General features: G+C 34.8%; 5 protein-coding genes across 7 annotated transcripts; 3 read left to right on the top strand and 2 right to left on the bottom strand.

Moving 5' to 3' along the window:
* The first annotated feature begins 652 nt into the window (after positions 1 to 652).
* DnaJ-10 (DnaJ (Hsp40) homolog 10) lies at positions 653 to 2,519 on the top strand. 2 transcript variants are annotated; one of them, XM_028319644.1, is made up of 5 exons: positions 653 to 844; positions 1,161 to 1,433; positions 1,505 to 1,632; positions 1,720 to 1,862; positions 1,938 to 2,256. In XM_028319644.1, exons 1-5 carry the CDS (start codon positions 754 to 756, stop codon positions 2,113 to 2,115), a joined length of 813 nt encoding a protein of 270 aa, XP_028175445.1. In that variant the 5' UTR covers positions 653 to 753; the 3' UTR covers positions 2,116 to 2,256. The 2 variants fall into 2 exon arrangements, with proteins under 2 accessions (XP_028175445.1, XP_028175446.1); XM_028319645.1 differs by having other exon boundaries at positions 654 to 844; positions 1,720 to 1,861; positions 1,952 to 2,519.
* Positions 2,279 to 5,790, bottom strand: LOC114363816 (26S proteasome non-ATPase regulatory subunit 5). 2 transcript variants are annotated; one of them, XM_028319643.1, is made up of 8 exons: positions 5,705 to 5,790; positions 5,414 to 5,625; positions 5,186 to 5,330; positions 4,864 to 5,085; positions 4,520 to 4,772; positions 3,199 to 3,387; positions 2,758 to 3,084; positions 2,279 to 2,684 (listed from the first exon to the last, which is right to left on the bottom strand). In XM_028319643.1, exons 2-8 carry the CDS (start codon positions 5,596 to 5,598, stop codon positions 2,488 to 2,490), a joined length of 1,518 nt encoding a protein of 505 aa, XP_028175444.1. In that variant the 5' UTR covers positions 5,599 to 5,625; positions 5,705 to 5,790; the 3' UTR covers positions 2,279 to 2,487. The 2 variants fall into 2 exon arrangements, with proteins under 2 accessions (XP_028175444.1, XP_028175443.1); XM_028319642.1 differs by having other exon boundaries at positions 5,414 to 5,745.
* Positions 5,791 to 6,318: 528 nt separating this feature from the next.
* LOC114363825 (zinc finger protein 830) lies at positions 6,319 to 9,087 on the bottom strand. The gene is made up of 4 exons (XM_028319655.1): positions 8,495 to 9,087; positions 8,314 to 8,420; positions 6,628 to 6,797; positions 6,319 to 6,512 (listed from the first exon to the last, which is right to left on the bottom strand). Exons 1-4 carry the CDS (start codon positions 8,967 to 8,969, stop codon positions 6,365 to 6,367), a joined length of 900 nt encoding a protein of 299 aa, XP_028175456.1. The 5' UTR covers positions 8,970 to 9,087; the 3' UTR covers positions 6,319 to 6,364.
* Positions 6,973 to 8,266, top strand: Naxd (NAD(P)HX dehydratase). The gene is made up of 2 exons (XM_028319654.1): positions 6,973 to 7,279; positions 7,379 to 8,266. Exons 1-2 carry the CDS (start codon positions 7,049 to 7,051, stop codon positions 8,120 to 8,122), a joined length of 975 nt encoding a protein of 324 aa, XP_028175455.1. The 5' UTR covers positions 6,973 to 7,048; the 3' UTR covers positions 8,123 to 8,266.
* Positions 9,088 to 9,623: 536 nt separating the features above from the next.
* Positions 9,624 to 18,596, top strand: Bub1 (Bub1 kinase). The gene is made up of 14 exons (XM_028319631.1): positions 9,624 to 10,022; positions 10,226 to 10,430; positions 10,529 to 10,725; positions 11,616 to 11,871; positions 12,108 to 12,279; positions 12,409 to 12,548; positions 12,631 to 13,174; positions 13,299 to 13,486; positions 13,732 to 14,030; positions 14,660 to 16,640; positions 16,723 to 16,970; positions 17,191 to 17,287; positions 17,607 to 17,776; positions 17,993 to 18,596. The coding sequence occupies exons 1-14, from the start codon at positions 9,895 to 9,897 to the stop codon at positions 18,165 to 18,167; spliced, it is 4,800 nt and encodes a 1,599-aa protein (XP_028175432.1). The 5' UTR covers positions 9,624 to 9,894; the 3' UTR covers positions 18,168 to 18,596.
* The last annotated feature ends 175 nt before the right edge of the window (positions 18,597 to 18,771 follow it).

Genomic DNA, 18,771 nt, shown 5'->3' with positions numbered 1-18,771 from the left:
AAAGCAGACACAAGTTTCATACATTTTATGGGAGTAAGAATGGATTTTATTAGAAAAATGCATTACTTTTTTCACTTCTTTTTCAGTTATTTTCCAACACAAGAAAAACCAGGTCGTTAAGGTATGTTTTATTTGCATTGTATTATTTTAGTATTTGAGCTATTCTACAAAACGAATGTAAATTTATTAGTCTACGTCTATTAGTTTCGACGTTATTGTTGAACAAAGATACCCCTTCCCAGCTGTTTCCTGGTCTGATGGTCTAATTGATCCCATAGGTGGGCCCAAAGTGAGGTATTTTTTCAAGTCACATTTATCGTATATTTTAATCATTTATTAAGAAATTAAATGTATTTTTCTTTAAGGATATTTATTGGGCTTTCAAATAACACCAATATTGTTGGGCCAACCATGATTGTGTCAGAAGAAAATCGTTAAAGTTCGCGTCGCGGAAGGTGCGGTTTATTTGATGTTGAGTATAGATAGACAGTGGCACCACCTCTCCTTCAAGCAGCGCCCTCTATTATACTCAGTTAGTCAGACAGTTTTACTCCATACTCTCTCTAGTCTATGGTGTGACCTTAATGTCAATATTGGGCTGTATGGACGGAATCCGAAGCCGTAAAACTTTAAAAAATAACTAATGTCAATGTCAGTCGGTTTTCTGTCAAAAAACAGTCGAGAGCTTTGGCGCGTAAAACTGGCTTGGAAATCTAAATAATTTTGTGTAAATAACAATAAATAATTACTAAAATGGGCCTCATTGAATTATGTGAAAAGTATTTTAAAACTAGTAATCTTTACGAAGTCCTGGGAATAACAGAAAAGGCTACCGACAAGGAAGGTAAGGGAGGTTTTAATACCTATTCTCTTTATTTACCCACAACAAAGAAGCTTTTAGACAGCATCTCTGATGGAAAGCAAATAAACAATTTGAATTTGAAAGTGATTACCAGGCTGAAGCGAGCGTTACCGGGAATACCTACTCAACCACAAAAAAAGGGCTATTCTACCTCCAACTGCTTACAATAACAACAATGCTTGTAACTGCGGCACTTTGATAAATAGGATGGTGGTAGTTAATCTGGCGAAATTAGAACAAGCTAAAAACTGGTCCTAATATTTTCATTTTATACTTACCTGAACATTTTCTATTTTAGTTAAAAAAGCTTACCACAAGCTATCCTTAAAAGTGCACCCAGATCGTGTAGATGAAAATGAAAAACTTGAAGCTACAGAAAAATTCAAAGTACTTGGCAGCATTCACACTATTCTCAGTGATCCAAACAAAAGGGCCCTATATGATGAGACAAAAAGTGTTGATGATGATGACTACAATGTTATTGTGGATAGAGACTGGACTATTTACTGGAGGATGTTATTCAAGAAAATAACTGATGAGGATATCAAGGCCTATGAGAAGGAATATGTTGGTAAGGTCTCCTCCCTTAGTCTATTTGTAATTATGAAAATTCTAATGTTATTAATGGTATGCCACTTTTAGGATCTGAACAGGAAAAGAATGATCTCAAAGTTGCTTATTTATCTGGTAAAGGAGATATGGACTATATCTGTGATCAAGTGCAGTTTGCTCGGTCAGATCAAGAATCAAGGATAAGAGGAATATTAAGTGTAAGTTTTCAATTTTGGCAACAATTGCTACCAACCTTTTGTACCAATATTTTTTTAAATATGTATAAATTTTGTCTATTGTTTTAGGGAATGATCGAAAATGGTGAAATACCACCGTATAAAATATTCACAAATGAACCAGCCAGGAAGAGGAAGCGTCGTTGGGCCAAAGAGAATCGTGAAGCTAAGGAAGCTGAAGAACTGAAAAATGAATTAGGATTAGGATCAGGTAAGGATAAATCATTTGATGGTACTTTTAAATTAACTGTTCATAGTTACTTAGTGTTATTTTAATGTAACTTAATTTGTTTATTTACAGAGAATAATAGCTTAGAGCTAATGATAAAACAAAAACAACAATCCAGAGCCCAACAAATGGATTCCTTTATTGATGATTTAGCAGCTAAATATGGTGGTGACAAAAAAGCAACAAAGAGAAAGGCAGCGCCTAAGACAGAAACCAAAAGTAAAAGGAAGAAATAAATTTCAATAATTTGTACAAAACTGTAATATTTATTTAATTTTAAATTTAGTGTGTCATCAATTCATCAATGTTTACTAAACATTATAAAACAAAACTGTATGAAATTTGTAAAACTTTCAAATAAATATTTGTGTAAAACATAGATTATTTTTATTTGCCTTCTCTACCATGGCCACTACCATGCACTTTTAGAGTAAAATGAAATTATAAGAAGAAAACTAATTTCAATAGTTGTTACAAAATGTAATATTATTTATTTCATTATGAAAATTTTGAATTAACATTTTATTATGACTCAGTCTATCTTCAATGTTTAACATAAGAAGAAAACAGTAGAAATATTAGCTTTCAAATAAATATTTGTTAAAAACCTAATCGCCTTCTTCCATGGCCACTTCTAATGAACTTTCAGAGTAAAATGGTCCTTGTTCCACATGCGTTTGAAGTCTTGTAATAATACTTGCATCAAATGCCATTGAATTTGCCAATCTTTTAATAATATCATATTTTGCTTCCTTAGATTCCTTTGTGGCATCATTGGAGCGATCCAGAAGATACTCAACAAAACCTGTAAAAATAAAATGTTAGTAATAAAATAATAGATTTATAAATTTTGCATTGAGTAAACAGTTAAAAGGTACCTGCTGTTCTTGCAACTAATTCTTCGCCCCATTGATGTTGACACACTGCATCTAGCAAGGCTAAACCGGCCAACCTTATTTCAGGGAAAGGATTTTTGCAGATCTCAAACAAAGTCTCCATGGATGGCGGGCTGGAGCTCAGACTTCTAAACCATTCCCTTGTCATCAGAGTTACTCTATGGTCAACAGGACCACCTCTTGGTACACTAGGATCTTTATCAACACAAATCAAGTTAGCAAAACAATTCAGTGCTCGGCTCTTAATTTCTGTTGCACTGTTTCTGATAATTTGTCCCACTTTTTCAACAGCAAGGATATACTTGCTACCTGTTATAAAAATAAGTTTTTTTTAGAAAATTATGTAAGTAGTTATTGAAGGTATATTATTATAAACTACTCGGAATATGTATTTTGGACTGCAGCCAAAGATTAAAAACATACCCAAAGCTGCCAAACAGAGCTTCCCTTCAATGGTAGTTCCAATAAATCCCAATGTGTCCAAAGCAACAGGCAGTAAGGTTGGGTCTCCTGACTCGAATGTTTCAAACATTAAGTTCACCAATATAGGGTACTTATCAAGTATTTCCTTTGGATAGCAATGTGCAATTGATCCAACAAATTTTATGTAACCTGAATGAACAAAAATGTTTTAATAATTTTCATCATCATCATTTTTTATGTATAAATAGGTATACCTTGATTTTTTAGAATCCAGCAGAGATGTAAACAAACACTTTCATACACAATTACACCATAATCACTTACGTGTTCATAATATCATACACACTATTTAACAAGCCCATGAAACCAACTTTATTTTCACGTTTATACAAGTTTGAAATCAATCTTTGAAACAAATTATTTTAGCAAAATACGTGGACGATGAAAATTTGTGACATTGTCAAATTGACTTGACGTTTAAAATCATGTGTTATCTCCATATTGTCTATGACTTGTCTCTGACACATCAGTGCCGTAACCTGTGAGTCATAGACAATAATCTGTAAATTTAATCGATATTATTTTAAGTATTCACTTATTCCGATTACTGATTAATTTTAAATAAAAAATATACGATACTTTGCTTAGTTTTCCAGCGATAACTTCGACAATATTGGAGATAACGTAAATTTATTTTTCTACTTTTAGTGTTTACTTTTTCGGAGTCAGTTTAATTTTTAGTCGGTTTTATTTAAACGAAATTATTTTACTTTTTTATGCAATTATGCTTACGTATTGTTCCATTGTTTATTTTTAAGAAAATAAAAAACTTCTTTCAATGAGGGTTTTCGCGATTGAAAAATCCGCCAGATGGCAATACGTAGACGCGAGGTCCAAATGCTGCATGATTGGTTATTTTTGACATGACATTGACAGATATGTCAAAATCCACCAATCACGCAGCAAGCAACAGCAAGCAACAGAAGTTTAATAACTTTACGGATACCTATCATTGATTGTTTTACTGTCCAGTGTGCTTTTTGATTACATCTGTACATACAGTTTGTTTCCTGTTCTCGAAAATTTCATAATCAGTTCACATTCAATGTTGCGACTTTGTTGCATATTTTTAGTATTTTGACGATCACCCGGCGATGATACGCAAGTACTACAACATTTCACTTCGCGATTAACGAGAGGTTTTGTCGCATCACTAGTTCACAGACTAAAAATATTTTTATGTCAGTTGGCCATATTTGATGACATTTCTGCTGATTTCTAAAAAATTAGACTGTATATGGTATATCAAAATAACATTTACCAGGTGTGAGTAAACCACATAGTGGATTATTTGGCAGTTCAACAACTAAATCTGAAATTTTCTTCAAGGCACCTTGCTTTACAAGGTAACCAATCCCATGTGGTTGAATCGCCAGTCTTGATAATAACTCCAGTATATTCAACTGATACAAAACATCATCTGACTGGAGTTCAGATAGCATGTGATCGATATATCCTTGATCGTTACATAACTTGCACAGTTCATATGACTTTGAAGAAATGTTCACAACCACCTGAAAATCATATTAGGAATGCCTAGTGAAATAAATCTTAAAGAAATAAACACTAAGATCATGGTTAAATGAATCAAACATTTCCAGCTACCTCATAGGCATTGCATTTACTGCTAGCATTGTATTCTAACGCAATCTTCATCTCCTCCAACACTTTTGGATATGCCGCTGATGGTAAATTAGATGTGATCAGAATAGCTTTGTTAGCTACACCAATATCTGTATCAATGACAAGCTGGGCAACAGCTACAAACACATCAATGTATTGTGGGATAGGCAGCAGATTTTGATCCTGTGCAACTGCTTTGTAGACCTAGAAATTTAATTAACCATTAGAAATTGAAATACTCATTTATACAAATGTTTTTGTTATCAGAAATATAAACAAAACAACAACACTATTCATTGGCTACCTCATCAGTTGCCAGTTTTCGGACACAGCTCTTTTCATGCCGCAATAAATACATAACATGACTTGTATAATTCTTCACAACCTCCCCAGGTTCAAATTTGTCAAAGCAGACTTTTAAAACTTCACAAGTCAGATCAACCTGTGTCCTGAAAGTTAATTATTCCACAATCAACATAAAAATATTATTAGTTTATTGTAGTGCACAAACAAATTATTTTATGTTACCTACTTGTCTGGCACATTCAGGCATTCGACAATTTTCGAAATTCCAACATCTTTTATTGTTGTTGTCGCTTCACTGGCTGGTTTATAGGTAAATAAGTTTTTGATATCATTCAGAGCAGTTGGTCTATGTTCCTCTCTTTGTAATTGTCTTAGAAATACCCGATATTGTTCAGTGTCTTGCGTCGTCATTGTGAAGTTTCAAACAGTTCCTTTAAACTGAAAATTATCAGGAGCTTGGTATATTAAAGTAGTCAATTAAAATGACTTAGTAATTAATTCAGGAACTCCAAAATACTTTGAAAAACTTGCAACCGGCACTTCTGAACAAAACAACAAAAATATTCTGGATAAATGTCAAAATGAAGCTGTCAAAATCAAAAATGATAGTCATCGCCGCATTTTTCTGCGCAAAGGAATATCTAAATATACAGCCAAACGTGTTTTAAATTGTTTCTTAGCTTTAAGGTTGTAGGTGGACGACCCACGCTGCGTTTTCCGGTACGCAACCTCCATTCCAGAACCTTGCTGCCCCATCGGCCGTCAGTTCTGCAAGGTGGACCGACGACATCGTAAAGGTAGCGGGGAAGCGCTAGACGCTCAATCAACATGGAAAGCATTGGGGGAGGTCTATGTTTAGCTGTGGAGGTCCTTCTTTCCATCTTGTATACATGTGATGATTTTTGGAAAAAGTGGTGAGTACGCCACACACAGTGCGTGTGTTCCGTAGACAGAGAATACTCGAGTATTTGTACTATGCCGTGGCGGGTGGCGAATTCGTAATCTTATTGTGGTCTTAATTAAAATGCCAATATCACGATGACATCAGCGAAGCTCAAAGCTCAAAAATTTAAAAAATTTTAACCCAGCTTAGTTATGTTACCGTCTAAAAATTAAAAAAAAAAAGACAAGATTAACAAACTATTAAAATGATATAATTCATAGAAGTTCATATTGATTATGAATATGACTTTTTTGCCCGCCAGTCCAGAAATTCATCAATATCTTCTTCATTTTCTGAGTCATTGTGTTCATCTTCATCCATTTGTTCTATGTCTTGAGTATTTTTCTTTGTTTCTTCTTTTTTTAATTCCAAGTCCAAAACCCTGAAATAACACACAATACAACGGAATGTAAACCATCTTAATAGAGTAGTTTAACGTTTTCAATGTTTCATGAATTCCTATTTAGTAAATGTAAGTAATTAATAGTTTATAATACCTTGACCAGTTCCTGATCTGTTCATCAATTTCATCAATCTGTCGCTCAGTTGTAGCTTCTTCTTGTTCACCTGCTATGATTTCAGCAGAAGCAGTTGCTTCTTCTTTTATCTCTTTACGAAACTTTTCCCATTCCTCTTCGACAGGATCTTTGTATTCAATATTTCTGACCTGTAAAAAGACGAAAATGTTGTCAAGAGGTGTGGAACTCTATAGTAGTCGCACACTATGTCTAGTGTGTGACTACTTTTATCTGTATAGTTTTTTTCCTTTGCTATATCTAAAAATCTACAGACGAAAACAAAATGTCAAAATAAGCTTGTCTATGGCTCTGGGTGGCCAAGTGATACACTGAGCAAGTAATGAAGTGATAGTTGTTGCAGGTTGTTGATAAGGATTTTTTGTTGTTAGGCGTAAACCAAATGTTTCTTGGATTAACAAGAAATATAGCTAGGATCCCGGGAAAGAATAAGGCATTACAAATAATACAGCGGACTAAGATGGATCAAACTTGTGCGATACAGTCAATAAAGGCGTGCATACCGCCTTTAGACGATTCGAAACACAAAGGTCAAGCAGGTCGGATTGGAATAGTTGGGGGCTCTCTAGAATATACAGGAGCTCCTTACTTTGCGGGAATCAGCGCCCTCAAAGTTTGTTAGCCTGTTTCATACAGTCCGATTTTGTGGCAAAAGTAAAAAATAGTTTAAGCTTAGGTACATTGCAGTAAACTTTAAACTTGTTATTTACAGGTCGGAGCAGACCTAGCGCACATATTTTGCACTAAATCAGCTGCTACTGTCATAAAATCCTACAGTCCTGAGTTGATAGTTCACCCTTTACTGGATGAAACAGATGCTGTACAGAAAATATCACCATGGCTTGATAGGTTACATGCTATAGTAATAGGACCAGGGTTAGGAAGAGAGTCAACTACATTTCAAGTAGTAACAGAAATGATAAACACAATCAAAGAAAAGAAAATACCTTTAGTAATAGATGCTGATGGTCTATTTCTAATAACAGAAAAGCCTGACTTGATAAAGGGGTTCTCATCCCCTGTGATACTGACTCCAAATAAAATTGAGTTTGAAAGACTGTGCAATAAAGTGAATGGGCAAACTGGTTTGACCCAGTTAGGAAGAAATGTAGTGGTTATGAAGAAGGGTGCTATAGATGAAGTTTTTAGTGTTTATCCTGAAGTTCAATGGAAATCGAACTTGGGAGGGTCTGGTCGACGATGTGGTGGGCAGGGTGACTTACTATCGGGATCTATTGCTACTTTTTTACATTGGATGTTAGATAACATTGATAATATCAACATTAAAACAGAGAATAAAGATCTGGCTGCAGCGTCACTGTCTTGCTATGCAGCATCACGTATGGTTAGAATGTGCAATGAAAAGGCATTCAAAGTGAAGGGCCGGAGCATGCTAGCATCTAATATGATTGAATATATTCATGAAGCCTTTGAAGAACTCTATGAAAATAAGTAAAAACTTGGGCTAAGGAACAAAACAAAAGAGTAAAAGATTGAGAATAATACTTGGGAATGTTTTTGGTGCATTTAATTATTGTTAAGTTTAAGTAAATTTATTATGTTATCAAATCAAAATATATTCAAGTTTGTGATACTGAAATCTGTCTTTTATAACCATTATAACAACCGAAAAAATTAACAACTTACTTTAGCATCTTGTATTGGATCATCAAAAAATCCTTCAGGAATAGGCTGTTCAACAATTGGTTGTGTTTTTGAGTCTTGTTCTTGTTTACTAGATGAAGACTGCTCATCTAAAAAGAAATAAATGAATTTATTAAACAATGTTTCAAAGTTTTAACTCAAATTAATGCATTGTGGTGTATACCTTTAGCAATAGCTGCTAGAATAGCAGGATTTAATGGTTTCCTTTTAATTTCTTCATTGTGAAATGTGACAATTTGAGGGACATTGTTTTTAGGCTTTTCTACAACCACTGGCTTCGGTGGAGGTGCATTTTTTAATATACCCTTTATCTTTTTCTCTTCTGGAGCATCTTTTGGTGGGCTGGAACTCTTATGTTTTAGTTTTCCAACAGTAAAGTTGTTGGTTAACTCTTTGAGTTGTTTTGCTTTATTCACATTTTCACGGTGTTGTTTACTGTTTATATGAACTGGCCACACTTGTTCTGATCTGACTACTGATGAGCAAAGCACGCACATGAGTTGCCCTGCATTATTGTACTTTGCAAGTGGGTTGTCAATTTTAACAGGTTTCTGATCCTTTTTACGGCGTTCAGCCATTAATTTACGCATTTCTTCCTGAGCTTTCTTCTTATCGATTTGCATGCGTAAACTAGACATGATTAATTTTATTAAACACTCACTTCTATTTCAATTCGAATAGTTTTTATTGATATAAAAATTAAAATTATTTTCACAAAATTGTGATCAAACATGAAAAGTGACAGATTGATTGACAAAATGTGACAAGTTGAATGTCAGTTTATTTGAACGACTGTCAGTGCCAGTGCAATAAACGGGCAAATAAATATTAAAAGGCATAGACAACATTGATATCATTGGCCAAGTTATAGCCAAGATACCGAGATAGTGTTGTGTACATTATGTAGTGTTGTAATCAATATTCAATTGATACCCAATTTATAACACTTTTGGAAGATTGCCAAGATTTGTGGCAATGTAATTGAATAGTAGAAACAACCGCTTACGCTTCAGTATTTATCAAAGCATTTTTCTTCTGGTTTTACAATATTTTTTTAGTCATTTGGAATTTTGGAGTGACAAAAACGGGATTTTTTTTTTCTTTTTTCGTGACCTTTCGTGGTTTTTTCTGCTTGGGACTTTGCTTGAGTTTTCTACAATCACATACCAAATAAAATCAAATCAAAATAAAGTAGAATCTAAATTGAATCTACTGCAGTATTTTTTTTACCAAGCGCCAAGTTTACCAACGACCGTTTGAAAATTTTGAATTTTATCATAGACAAGGAAATCTATAGCTTTTGTCAGTTTCAGGTTAGTCTTTGGTGCTTCAGTTGGAAGACACCAATTTTTTAGATTTTGAAACCTGTAAAACATTATTTTTTTGTAATTACACGACGGTAAATTATTTCTTACTGCTTAGTGTATTCGTTTTCATGGAAAAGGACATTCAAGTTCTTATTTGGAGCCGGATAACCAGCTTTCAGAGAGTGCTTATTTTGTGACCAAGTGACTCGTGTTTATTCCTCATGCTGTGATAAATCGGCATTATTTTAATTCGACGATGGACATCGACGTTAGTAAAGAAAATATCCAGCCCCTTAGAGGTGGCAGAAACCTCATGCAGTTGGGTACTGCTCTACAAGCTCAGTCGGATGTTGATGCCCAAAAACAGCTGCAGCAGCAAAAAGAGTAAGTTTTTTAATGTTCTCAGATGTTTATTATGCGGGTGGTTACGTTCTTTGTAATATAAAGCGTCGAAAAAGGCGTATTTTACTCTTATTCCTCCTTGTTTATTTAAGTCGAGACATTTCAAATGGTCCTTTCGAAACAGGCATCCAAATTATGAAATCAGTCACGTATTACAGTGAGTGACACTACGACCTCTTTTGCAGGGAGCACGAAGCGGCAATAAGGCACTATCAGGGCCCTGACCCTCTAGACCCATGGTTCAACTATATCCAATGGGTTGAGCAGTCTTTTCCTAAACATGGGCATGAGGGTAATATAGATAAACTTATCAAAGACTGCTTGCAATTATTTGAGAAGGATGAAAGATATTTTCAAGACAGAAGGCTTGTAAAACTATGGATTAAATATGTAAGTTGAGATTACACTGTTTTTCTACCAGAAAATGAATTTACTCATTTCAATCATCAATTTTGATGTTGATTCATAAAATCAAATTGTTATTTTAGGTTGATTGCCTTTCGAATCCTCTGGAGATATACCAGAGGTTGTATAATACTGGGATTGGTGTGGAATGCTCCGAGTTCTATAGAGCTTGGGCTTGCTATTGTGAGGAATCTGGTGATTACAAGAAGGCTAACCAGGTGTACATGCTGGGGCTGCAAGCCAAGGCCCAGCCTTTGGATGAATTGGAACAGGCTCATATGTGAGTGGGGTGTTTTGCTTTTACTTCTTCATCATAATTGTGTTGGTTTTCAGAAACAGTTCTCTAATATCAATATCCACATACTAGTTGTCATGGATTTTATTACAATTGATTTGTGCCCTATTTTTGATATATTCTCATTTAATAAGATTTCTTTATTTATTTTTGCCATTTAAATTGATAGATAGTGATAAATATAACAAATATTATTTCCCATTTTCCCAAATCAAAAATAATATGATTGTCAAACCTTGTTATAATACACCTTCAAGTTCAAAGCAAACTAAAATAAAGAATAATGAAAATAAATTGGTAATAAATAATAAATAGTGTGTTTTGGTTTTTATAAAACAATAATGAGCTTCATAAAATGGGTTTGTGTTAATTTATCATCAATGANGAAGTGCTCGGCGTTTACGACTTCAAATTATTCGTTCTTCTGAAAGCACATTCGGCGATACTTAGAAGTTGACAAAATTTACTCTTCGGTCTTACGAGGTTAAAGATTAACGTAGATACTAGTTTTATTGAATTTTCTACAACAGTACTGATCCTCATTCAATTTCAATATGAAAAATATGATAATTTTTGTACCATTGCTGTAAATGTCTCAATGAGGTACGCATCATTCATAATTAACAAGTTTCATCATCTACTTAGTGAATTATGCTTAGTTAATTGTATCATTAGCTAATAATCTCATAGACTAATTTATGAACTAGTATATTTTATTAGTGTTTCTTGTTTCATTAATTTGGTTTAATGCCAAGGTATATTTAAAAATAATTAATCTTTTTCATCAAGTCTGCTATTTTAGTACATGTAGCCTGTCGGGGTTGTTACATATCATAAATCGGATTGAATTTTCTCTAATTACACTTTACTTTCAGGAACTTCCAATTATTTTTTGCCCAAAGAATGCTTCATGATGATTCTCCAACTAAAAGGAAGGCAGCTTCAGCTTTGGCTGAGACCAGAATGGCGTTGACTTCACTTAAGTCATTCAAAAGGCGCAATATTGCCAATGTGCCCGTCCAAAGGGTCGGTGAAAGCGTCCGGAGTAATATGCCCGGTGTTGTGAGACAACAGCCTAATCATTTCGACAATAGAATGCCACAATCAAATGTTATGGTCAATGTTTTTGAGGTAGGTATCCAATAAATAATTAGCTACTTTTATCTTTTAAATATACTTGAAAAACATTACATAACACCATAGAAAATAATTTTAGTTGCTTAGGTACGAAATCTACGATAGCCCTATGTATTAGTTTGTTATTCAATTAAATAAAATATGAGCATCTTTTTTATGAAACCTATTTTTGTAAATAACTTATTAATGGGCTGGTAAAATGTTCAATTCCATATTTATCATTATTTTAGGATGCTCCATCAACCTCACATTCAGGAATACCTGTTGCTGAAAATGCTGGGCCTGCTTCACTGGTGCAAGCCTGTAATGTTGAGAATGAAAAGGAAGTTGGAATATGGACTAATCCTAAGACTAAAATGGTGCATACAAATCTAGTACCTCATCAACCACTGCCATTCACTCGTAAGTAGCAACATTTATTCAACAATCTTGCATACTACTTTGAGTATTAGCAGTACAATTTATTTCATGTCTTCAGGAAAAAAATTAAGTCTTTATACTCCTAATGTGAATTCTTTTTATACAAAACAGCATATGAAGATGAAGATGATGTCCTGCGGCTTCCAGCGAATCATATGGCATACTGTGCTGAAGATTTGTCATTTAATGTGCCTCTATGTGTACCTGATCCCCCAGACTCGACCAAAATACCCTGTTACAATAAATCCCAGGTAATTATTTACAAAATTAATATTTTCTTACTTTTTCAATGTTTGTTGGAGCAAAAGATTATTCTACTTTAATTCTTTGCAGGTTTATGTTGATGATCAAGAATATAGTTTAGAAGAAATTCGTTCTAGAAAATACAACCTTGTTAGAACAGTAAAGACTGAAATGTCTCCTCAAGTGAAAGTTGAGCAAAATTATAATAACATAAACGAAACACTGGCCCAGTGTAGTGCTCTGGAAACCTTGGCCAATTGTGCTTTAGACACTGAGCAGGATCATTTAGGACAATTGATGCCTTTGACTATGCCAACCTTGCAAAATATTACGAAAGTTACAAATATGCATTCTCCTGGTGAGCCAAAGGTTCTGGTCAATTTGGATTCAAAAGAATTCAGTGAACTCAGTGTCAAAAAACATGATGACAGTCAGAAGCAACACAGTTCTGACAAAGAAAACCAAGCAGGCAGACTTGACCATTATGGTAACGAGAATGCTGCTGGTAACTATGGCAAAAATAATTTGATGGAGGAATTTAACAGGAGTCTGATGGGCAACCTCCTTGGTGACTCTGTAACTGTTAACACTAAGGAAGCGAGATGGGAGCTTAGAAACTTATTCAATGATAATGGTAAGCATTTCACTTTTCAATTATGTCAAATATTTCCTCTGCTGTGTTGTATAGAGTATCTATTTCAGCCAAGAATTAGACCATTTTTAACAGAGCCTAATTACTACTTTTTAATATTTCACAGAGCCATCAATGGTTCAGCCAGTTGTACAACAGTTTGAAGTTCCAAACTTTGACATTCATGAGGATCGCTCTATCACTATGGCCATGCACACCAAGAAGAAACCAGAAATACCAGATGTGAGAACTCTGCCTGAGGACAAGGAAAACGCCAACAAGTTCACTGTTCCAGTGGCAGCACCTCAACAAAATGTAATAAACAATTTCTTTTATCTGTTATCTCTGTTTGTTTCAGACATGATAATCGTACCATATCATATTATTTAAGTATTTTTATGTAAATCTTAAAGCCAATGTTTTCACTGGTTAATGTTTGTTACTTTCACTAACAATCTTGATATTACCCAATTTTTATGACGAACATTTAAATTCTTTAGATTTTTTGAAATGGATATTATCAGTATATTTTTTTCTAAATTATTTATTTTTGTTGCTAGGTTAATAGGACAGCATACTATGAAGAGCCATCTTGCACCCAAGTGTTTAATTTCAACATAAAGGATGCAAGCACTCCAAACATGTCCCAGTTTAAGAAGCCAGCCAGCCACATTGATCAGTCAAAATATCCTTCTGTGCCCAAATTTAGCATAGATGAGAGTGTGATTGAACATGTAGATGCCAGTGCTATGAAGAAGGATGACAATTCGAGACAGCTTGGGCCTGATCAGCATGCCACAGTTGACAACCAAGGTGGTGGTCTGTCGGTGATCATGGAAGCTACTAGAGAATTTAATAGGTTGGTACTTTTTACAAGCTTTTTATTACTTTCACATGTCTGGTGTCTGTCGTCAAATCTTGCAACTTAAAATTGACCCACTTCCCGGTTTCCTATTGAGCTAAAATTTTGCATACATATGTAAGTCCAATGACAATGCAATATTATGGTACCATTGAGCTGGTCTGATGATGGAGTCGGGAGGTGGCCATAGGAACTCCTAAACAAAACGGCGGAAACTCATCGAGTTTGGGTTCGTTGGATTTGTCTTTTCGAGCACTTTAGTGTTAGATAACGTCCAGGGTCCTGAGATTAAGATATAACTAAAAAGTGTAAAATAAAATTATAATAAAAATAAACTTTTTTAAAAACAAGCTTTTATTCTGAATTTCGAAAGCTTGTAGCGCAAACAGAGAAAAAGAGGAATAAATTCCATGCGCGATACAAACTTTCGAAATTCAGAATAAAAGCTTGTTTTTAAAAAAGTTTATTTTTATTATAATTTTTATTTATCCCTATATTACTCATGAATTCTCAGTCTGGTGTCAAATAATGTTAGTAAATGAGTTCTTGCATTATTTTGTATACTGTTAGTTAGTTAAAGTGATGTATTTCATTATGTTACATGCAACTTAAATATTCTATTTCAGTAAATCGGGATCAAGTTCCTCTGGACAATCAACAAGAACTAACTTCACTGGGTACACGACAAACTACGATTCAATGTATAATAATCACAATGATCCGTCACAGCAACCCACGACTTCTAAGAGAAGCTCGTTTTCTACTCAACCGCGATTGCCTAGTGGTCAATTTGCTAGAGTCTATCCCCAAAAACGCGAGCAACCGGAAAATAAAACTCCCGCCGCGCCTACAGCCGTGCCTTATCTCTCCCACGACCACCAATACCAAAAGCCTATGCCCTCGGGATACAATGGATACTCGCCACAGAGATCGATGCCCAATCATTATCAACAAAATTACCAACAAGGCTATCAGCAGGGATACCCTAGCAACCAGATGATGAACCAACAGCAGCAAGGTTATGCTAGCCCCGGCCCAAATGCCTACAACAGTCCCCAACACCCAGGCATGCAAAGTCCTCATGCAATGAGTCCTTCTGTTCCGCCTGGATTCCAAAGCCCGACTTACTCTAACCAAGTGGGTTACCACAGTCCAGGTCACCCAGTTATGAGCCCACAACAGTCGTACGCGGGACGACAGGAATATCATTATCCAAATCAACCAGATAGGCAGCATATTTATGCCAATCAGCATCAAAATCCTGCCGTTTTCCAAAGCCCACCACATCAGGCACAATATCAACAAAATAATCAATACTACCAAAGGCCTAGTCCGGCGCCTGCTGCGCAAAATCAAAGTTACAACCAGCAAAATTATCCCAACATGCATAATCAGTACAATAATGCCAATATGTATCAAAACCCCACACACTCTAGCAACCAAAATTATAGTGCAATGCAGAGCCCATACAGACAACCTCCAAAGCCAATGCCTGATAATCAAGCTGCATATGCAATGCAGAATAACCAGTCATTTCAAATTTACCAAAGTCCTCAACAACCTCAGCACAACAGCTATCAGAATGCTGCTGCTCATAATATCAGTATGCCTAGCGAAGGCACAGAACCACAACATAAGTCTGAAACACATGCCAAACCAGAAGCTGAACAAAAGTTGACACCTCCGACTAAAAATGCCGGTCCGCATAAAAGTCCGACTTCAGCTTTGCGAAACATAAGACATGACCAGCCTAACGTAAAGTTAGGCCAAAATTCGCCTGATATTGGATTTTCGAACCAGTTCCTCAACTTTATCTCTAACAGAAACGAACCAAAGGATAATGCAAATACTCCTAAATTCACCAACAGTCCAAGCATTTCTCAAAAGATGCATAAAAATCTGTATGTGTCAAGTCCAGAACAAGCTCAAATACCACCTTCATCAGGTCTTTCAGATTCTGATAGCAAAGATGGAATGACAGCTCAGACTGGGACACCTATCCAATCTGCCAAGGTTGCTTATAGCATCCCAGAGAAACAAAAAGATATATCCAAGAGACAACTAGATTTTGAGCACAGAGGCGATTTTCAGTCGGAGGATAGTAGAGATTCTGTGAGTAAAGAAAGCAGGATCTCTTCAGTGTACTCCAGACAGTCAGACTTCCAGTCTGATGGCTATGGCATGGATGTAGATAGTGAGAACTCTATGGAATGTGCGGCTTTTAAATCTACGCATTCTATATCTTTAGTAGAAACTAGTGACATACCTAGACCAGCGGATATTGATTTCCCAACAGTTATAGATCCATTTAATAAAAAAATAATCTCATCTCTGTTAGAATATGTCAAATTCCCCAATAAAACACACGCCGACGGGTACATAGAAGTGAGATCTTGTCCTAAGTTGCAGCCTGCCAGTATGGTTAGCATTGGAAACAACAGGTTTTCAATTGAAAAACAACTTGGAAAGGGAAACTATGGTGCAGTATTTTTGTGCCTTGACGTCCACAGTAATAAATCTGTAGCTGTGAAATATCAAAAACCTAGTCGTCCATGGGAATTCTATATTTGTCAAGAAATCAAGGCGAGAATAAAGGATCCATTTATGGTAAGTTTCATATTCACACAATCTTTATAATATTAATATACCTACAAATAAGCATCTAACTTAGATTTGTTTTATATTTCAGCTTCCTGGGTACATGGACATTACCACTGCCTTCTTAGGTGAAAATGCGAGTCTTTTTGTATCAGAATATTCTAAGTATGGATCTTTACTAGATGTTGCAAACAAAGTTAAAATTGCTACCTCAAAATGTATAAATGAATTTATAGTCATTTTACTGACTTCCGAGATGCTGTCCATTGTCCATTATCTCCACAAAGCTCAAATTATCCATGCTGATATCAAGCCAGACAACTTTTTATTGATGAAAATGTAAGTATAATTTCTTTCTGAGTTATGAGATTTTCTGTTTTAAGTTCTCAGAGAGGAACTACTTAAACCAAATTTTATAGCCCTTACAAACTTGACACAGATATTTCTTACAAAAGAATATTATTAAAATCAAATGAGAACTTATTAATTTTCATAGTTATTAAAATATTTTTATCAGTTGGTCAAAAGCAGATAATTACTATGTGATTTTATATTACAGACCCACACAAGAATGGAGAACTCCATCATTGCAGCTAATTGATTTAGGGTGTGCTATAGACATGTCACTATTCCCAGAGGGAACAACATTTAGAGAAGTGAGTATATTTTAGTCCAGTCTTTTAAAATGTCCTGACTAGGATGTGTAGGCCTAGGATGTGCGCCGCGATAAGCTGTTATCACGCTATTTTATGGATTTTGCCCATACATTTTGATGCCGATAAAGTATATCACGGCGCAAGTATATTCTAGCCCGGCTGGTGAGAGGCTTACCACTATCTAGCCGTTTCGTTATGCGTGTGAAACGTTTTGATTACTTACTAAACTGCTTTTAGCATGCATTTCTGAGGTATTTGTGTAGATATAGCTGCCAACCTTTAAAGTACTGAATAACTCTTAATTATTTCCTTTTTCCAGTTAATCGCCACTGAAGGATTCACATGTACAGAGATGAGGGAAGGCAAGCCATGGACTTACCAAACTGACTTGTATTGTCTTGCGGGCACTATACATGTGATATTGATGGGAAGTTACATGAAAGTAGCCAATCGCTTAGGGCAATGGAATATAGACAAGAAATTGCCTAGGTAAGTGTTTTATACAATTTTCAGCTTTTGTCCCATTTAAGGAAGCTTGCCTCACAACTTTTTATATTTTAAAATAGGTTTATAAAAGTTTTGTTACTTTTATCAATGGAATTAAAAACTACTACAAAAATAGCTTAGAACGTTTAATTCATTTTGTTGCATACAAGATGAATTAATTTAAAACATAATTTTAACCCTGTTATTTGTTATTTCCAGGTACATGAAGGTGGGCTTGTGGGACAAAGTGTTCACAACCCTCTTGAACGTGCCAGACTGCAATAACATACCGGATTTATCGGATCTCAAGAATGAGGTGGATAGCATTTTGAATGAAATTGACAACCTTGGATCGCAACTTCGAAACTTTGCTAATGTGCTTAAATCTAGGTAAATAAATAAATGATCCTTATGTATTTATTGCATTTAGATATAAAGGCGATTGTAAAAAATAGACACTTGACTATGTATTAATACCTATAGACTTACAAATTATATCTTAAGATTTAACGACCTATTGAGCCCTTCGCCAGGTTAATAAAATTGCTCCTCTTCGACAAAGCAATAAGTATTATAATATCAGAATCTAATTAGTTACTGTAACTTGTCTTGTTGTGTTTAGTTAAAATTGTGATATTTGTGATTTTAGTTTGTTTTGTTAGCATAAAATAATAAACTTGGCTTAGAATATAAACTTGTTAGCTTATTAATGTTGATGCATTACAACCTATTTACCCTAGGTTTCATTTATTTTTGTACAACTAAATAAGACCTGCACATTTCATATTTCTTGTTTGAATTGTAAAAACAAATAAACAATTACCTGGTTGAAAATACTCTTTCATTTACATACCTACCTGCCTCCAAGTTTTTAGATGTTACCTAATTTAGGTACTTATAATCTTTTAAACATATTAAAATTAATGGAATAGAATCTTCCCTTAACATTATTTGGAAGGAAACCTGTTTGATTTAAATGGATGTAATGAAGTTACAAT

This window comes from Ostrinia furnacalis, unplaced genomic scaffold, assembly GCF_004193835.3.
Source record: "Ostrinia furnacalis isolate ACB-3 unplaced genomic scaffold, ASM419383v2 OfSCF7311, whole genome shotgun sequence".
Classification (NCBI taxonomy): Eukaryota; Metazoa; Arthropoda; class Insecta; order Lepidoptera; family Crambidae; genus Ostrinia; species Ostrinia furnacalis.
This window is presented reverse-complemented; position numbering and strand designations above follow the sequence as displayed.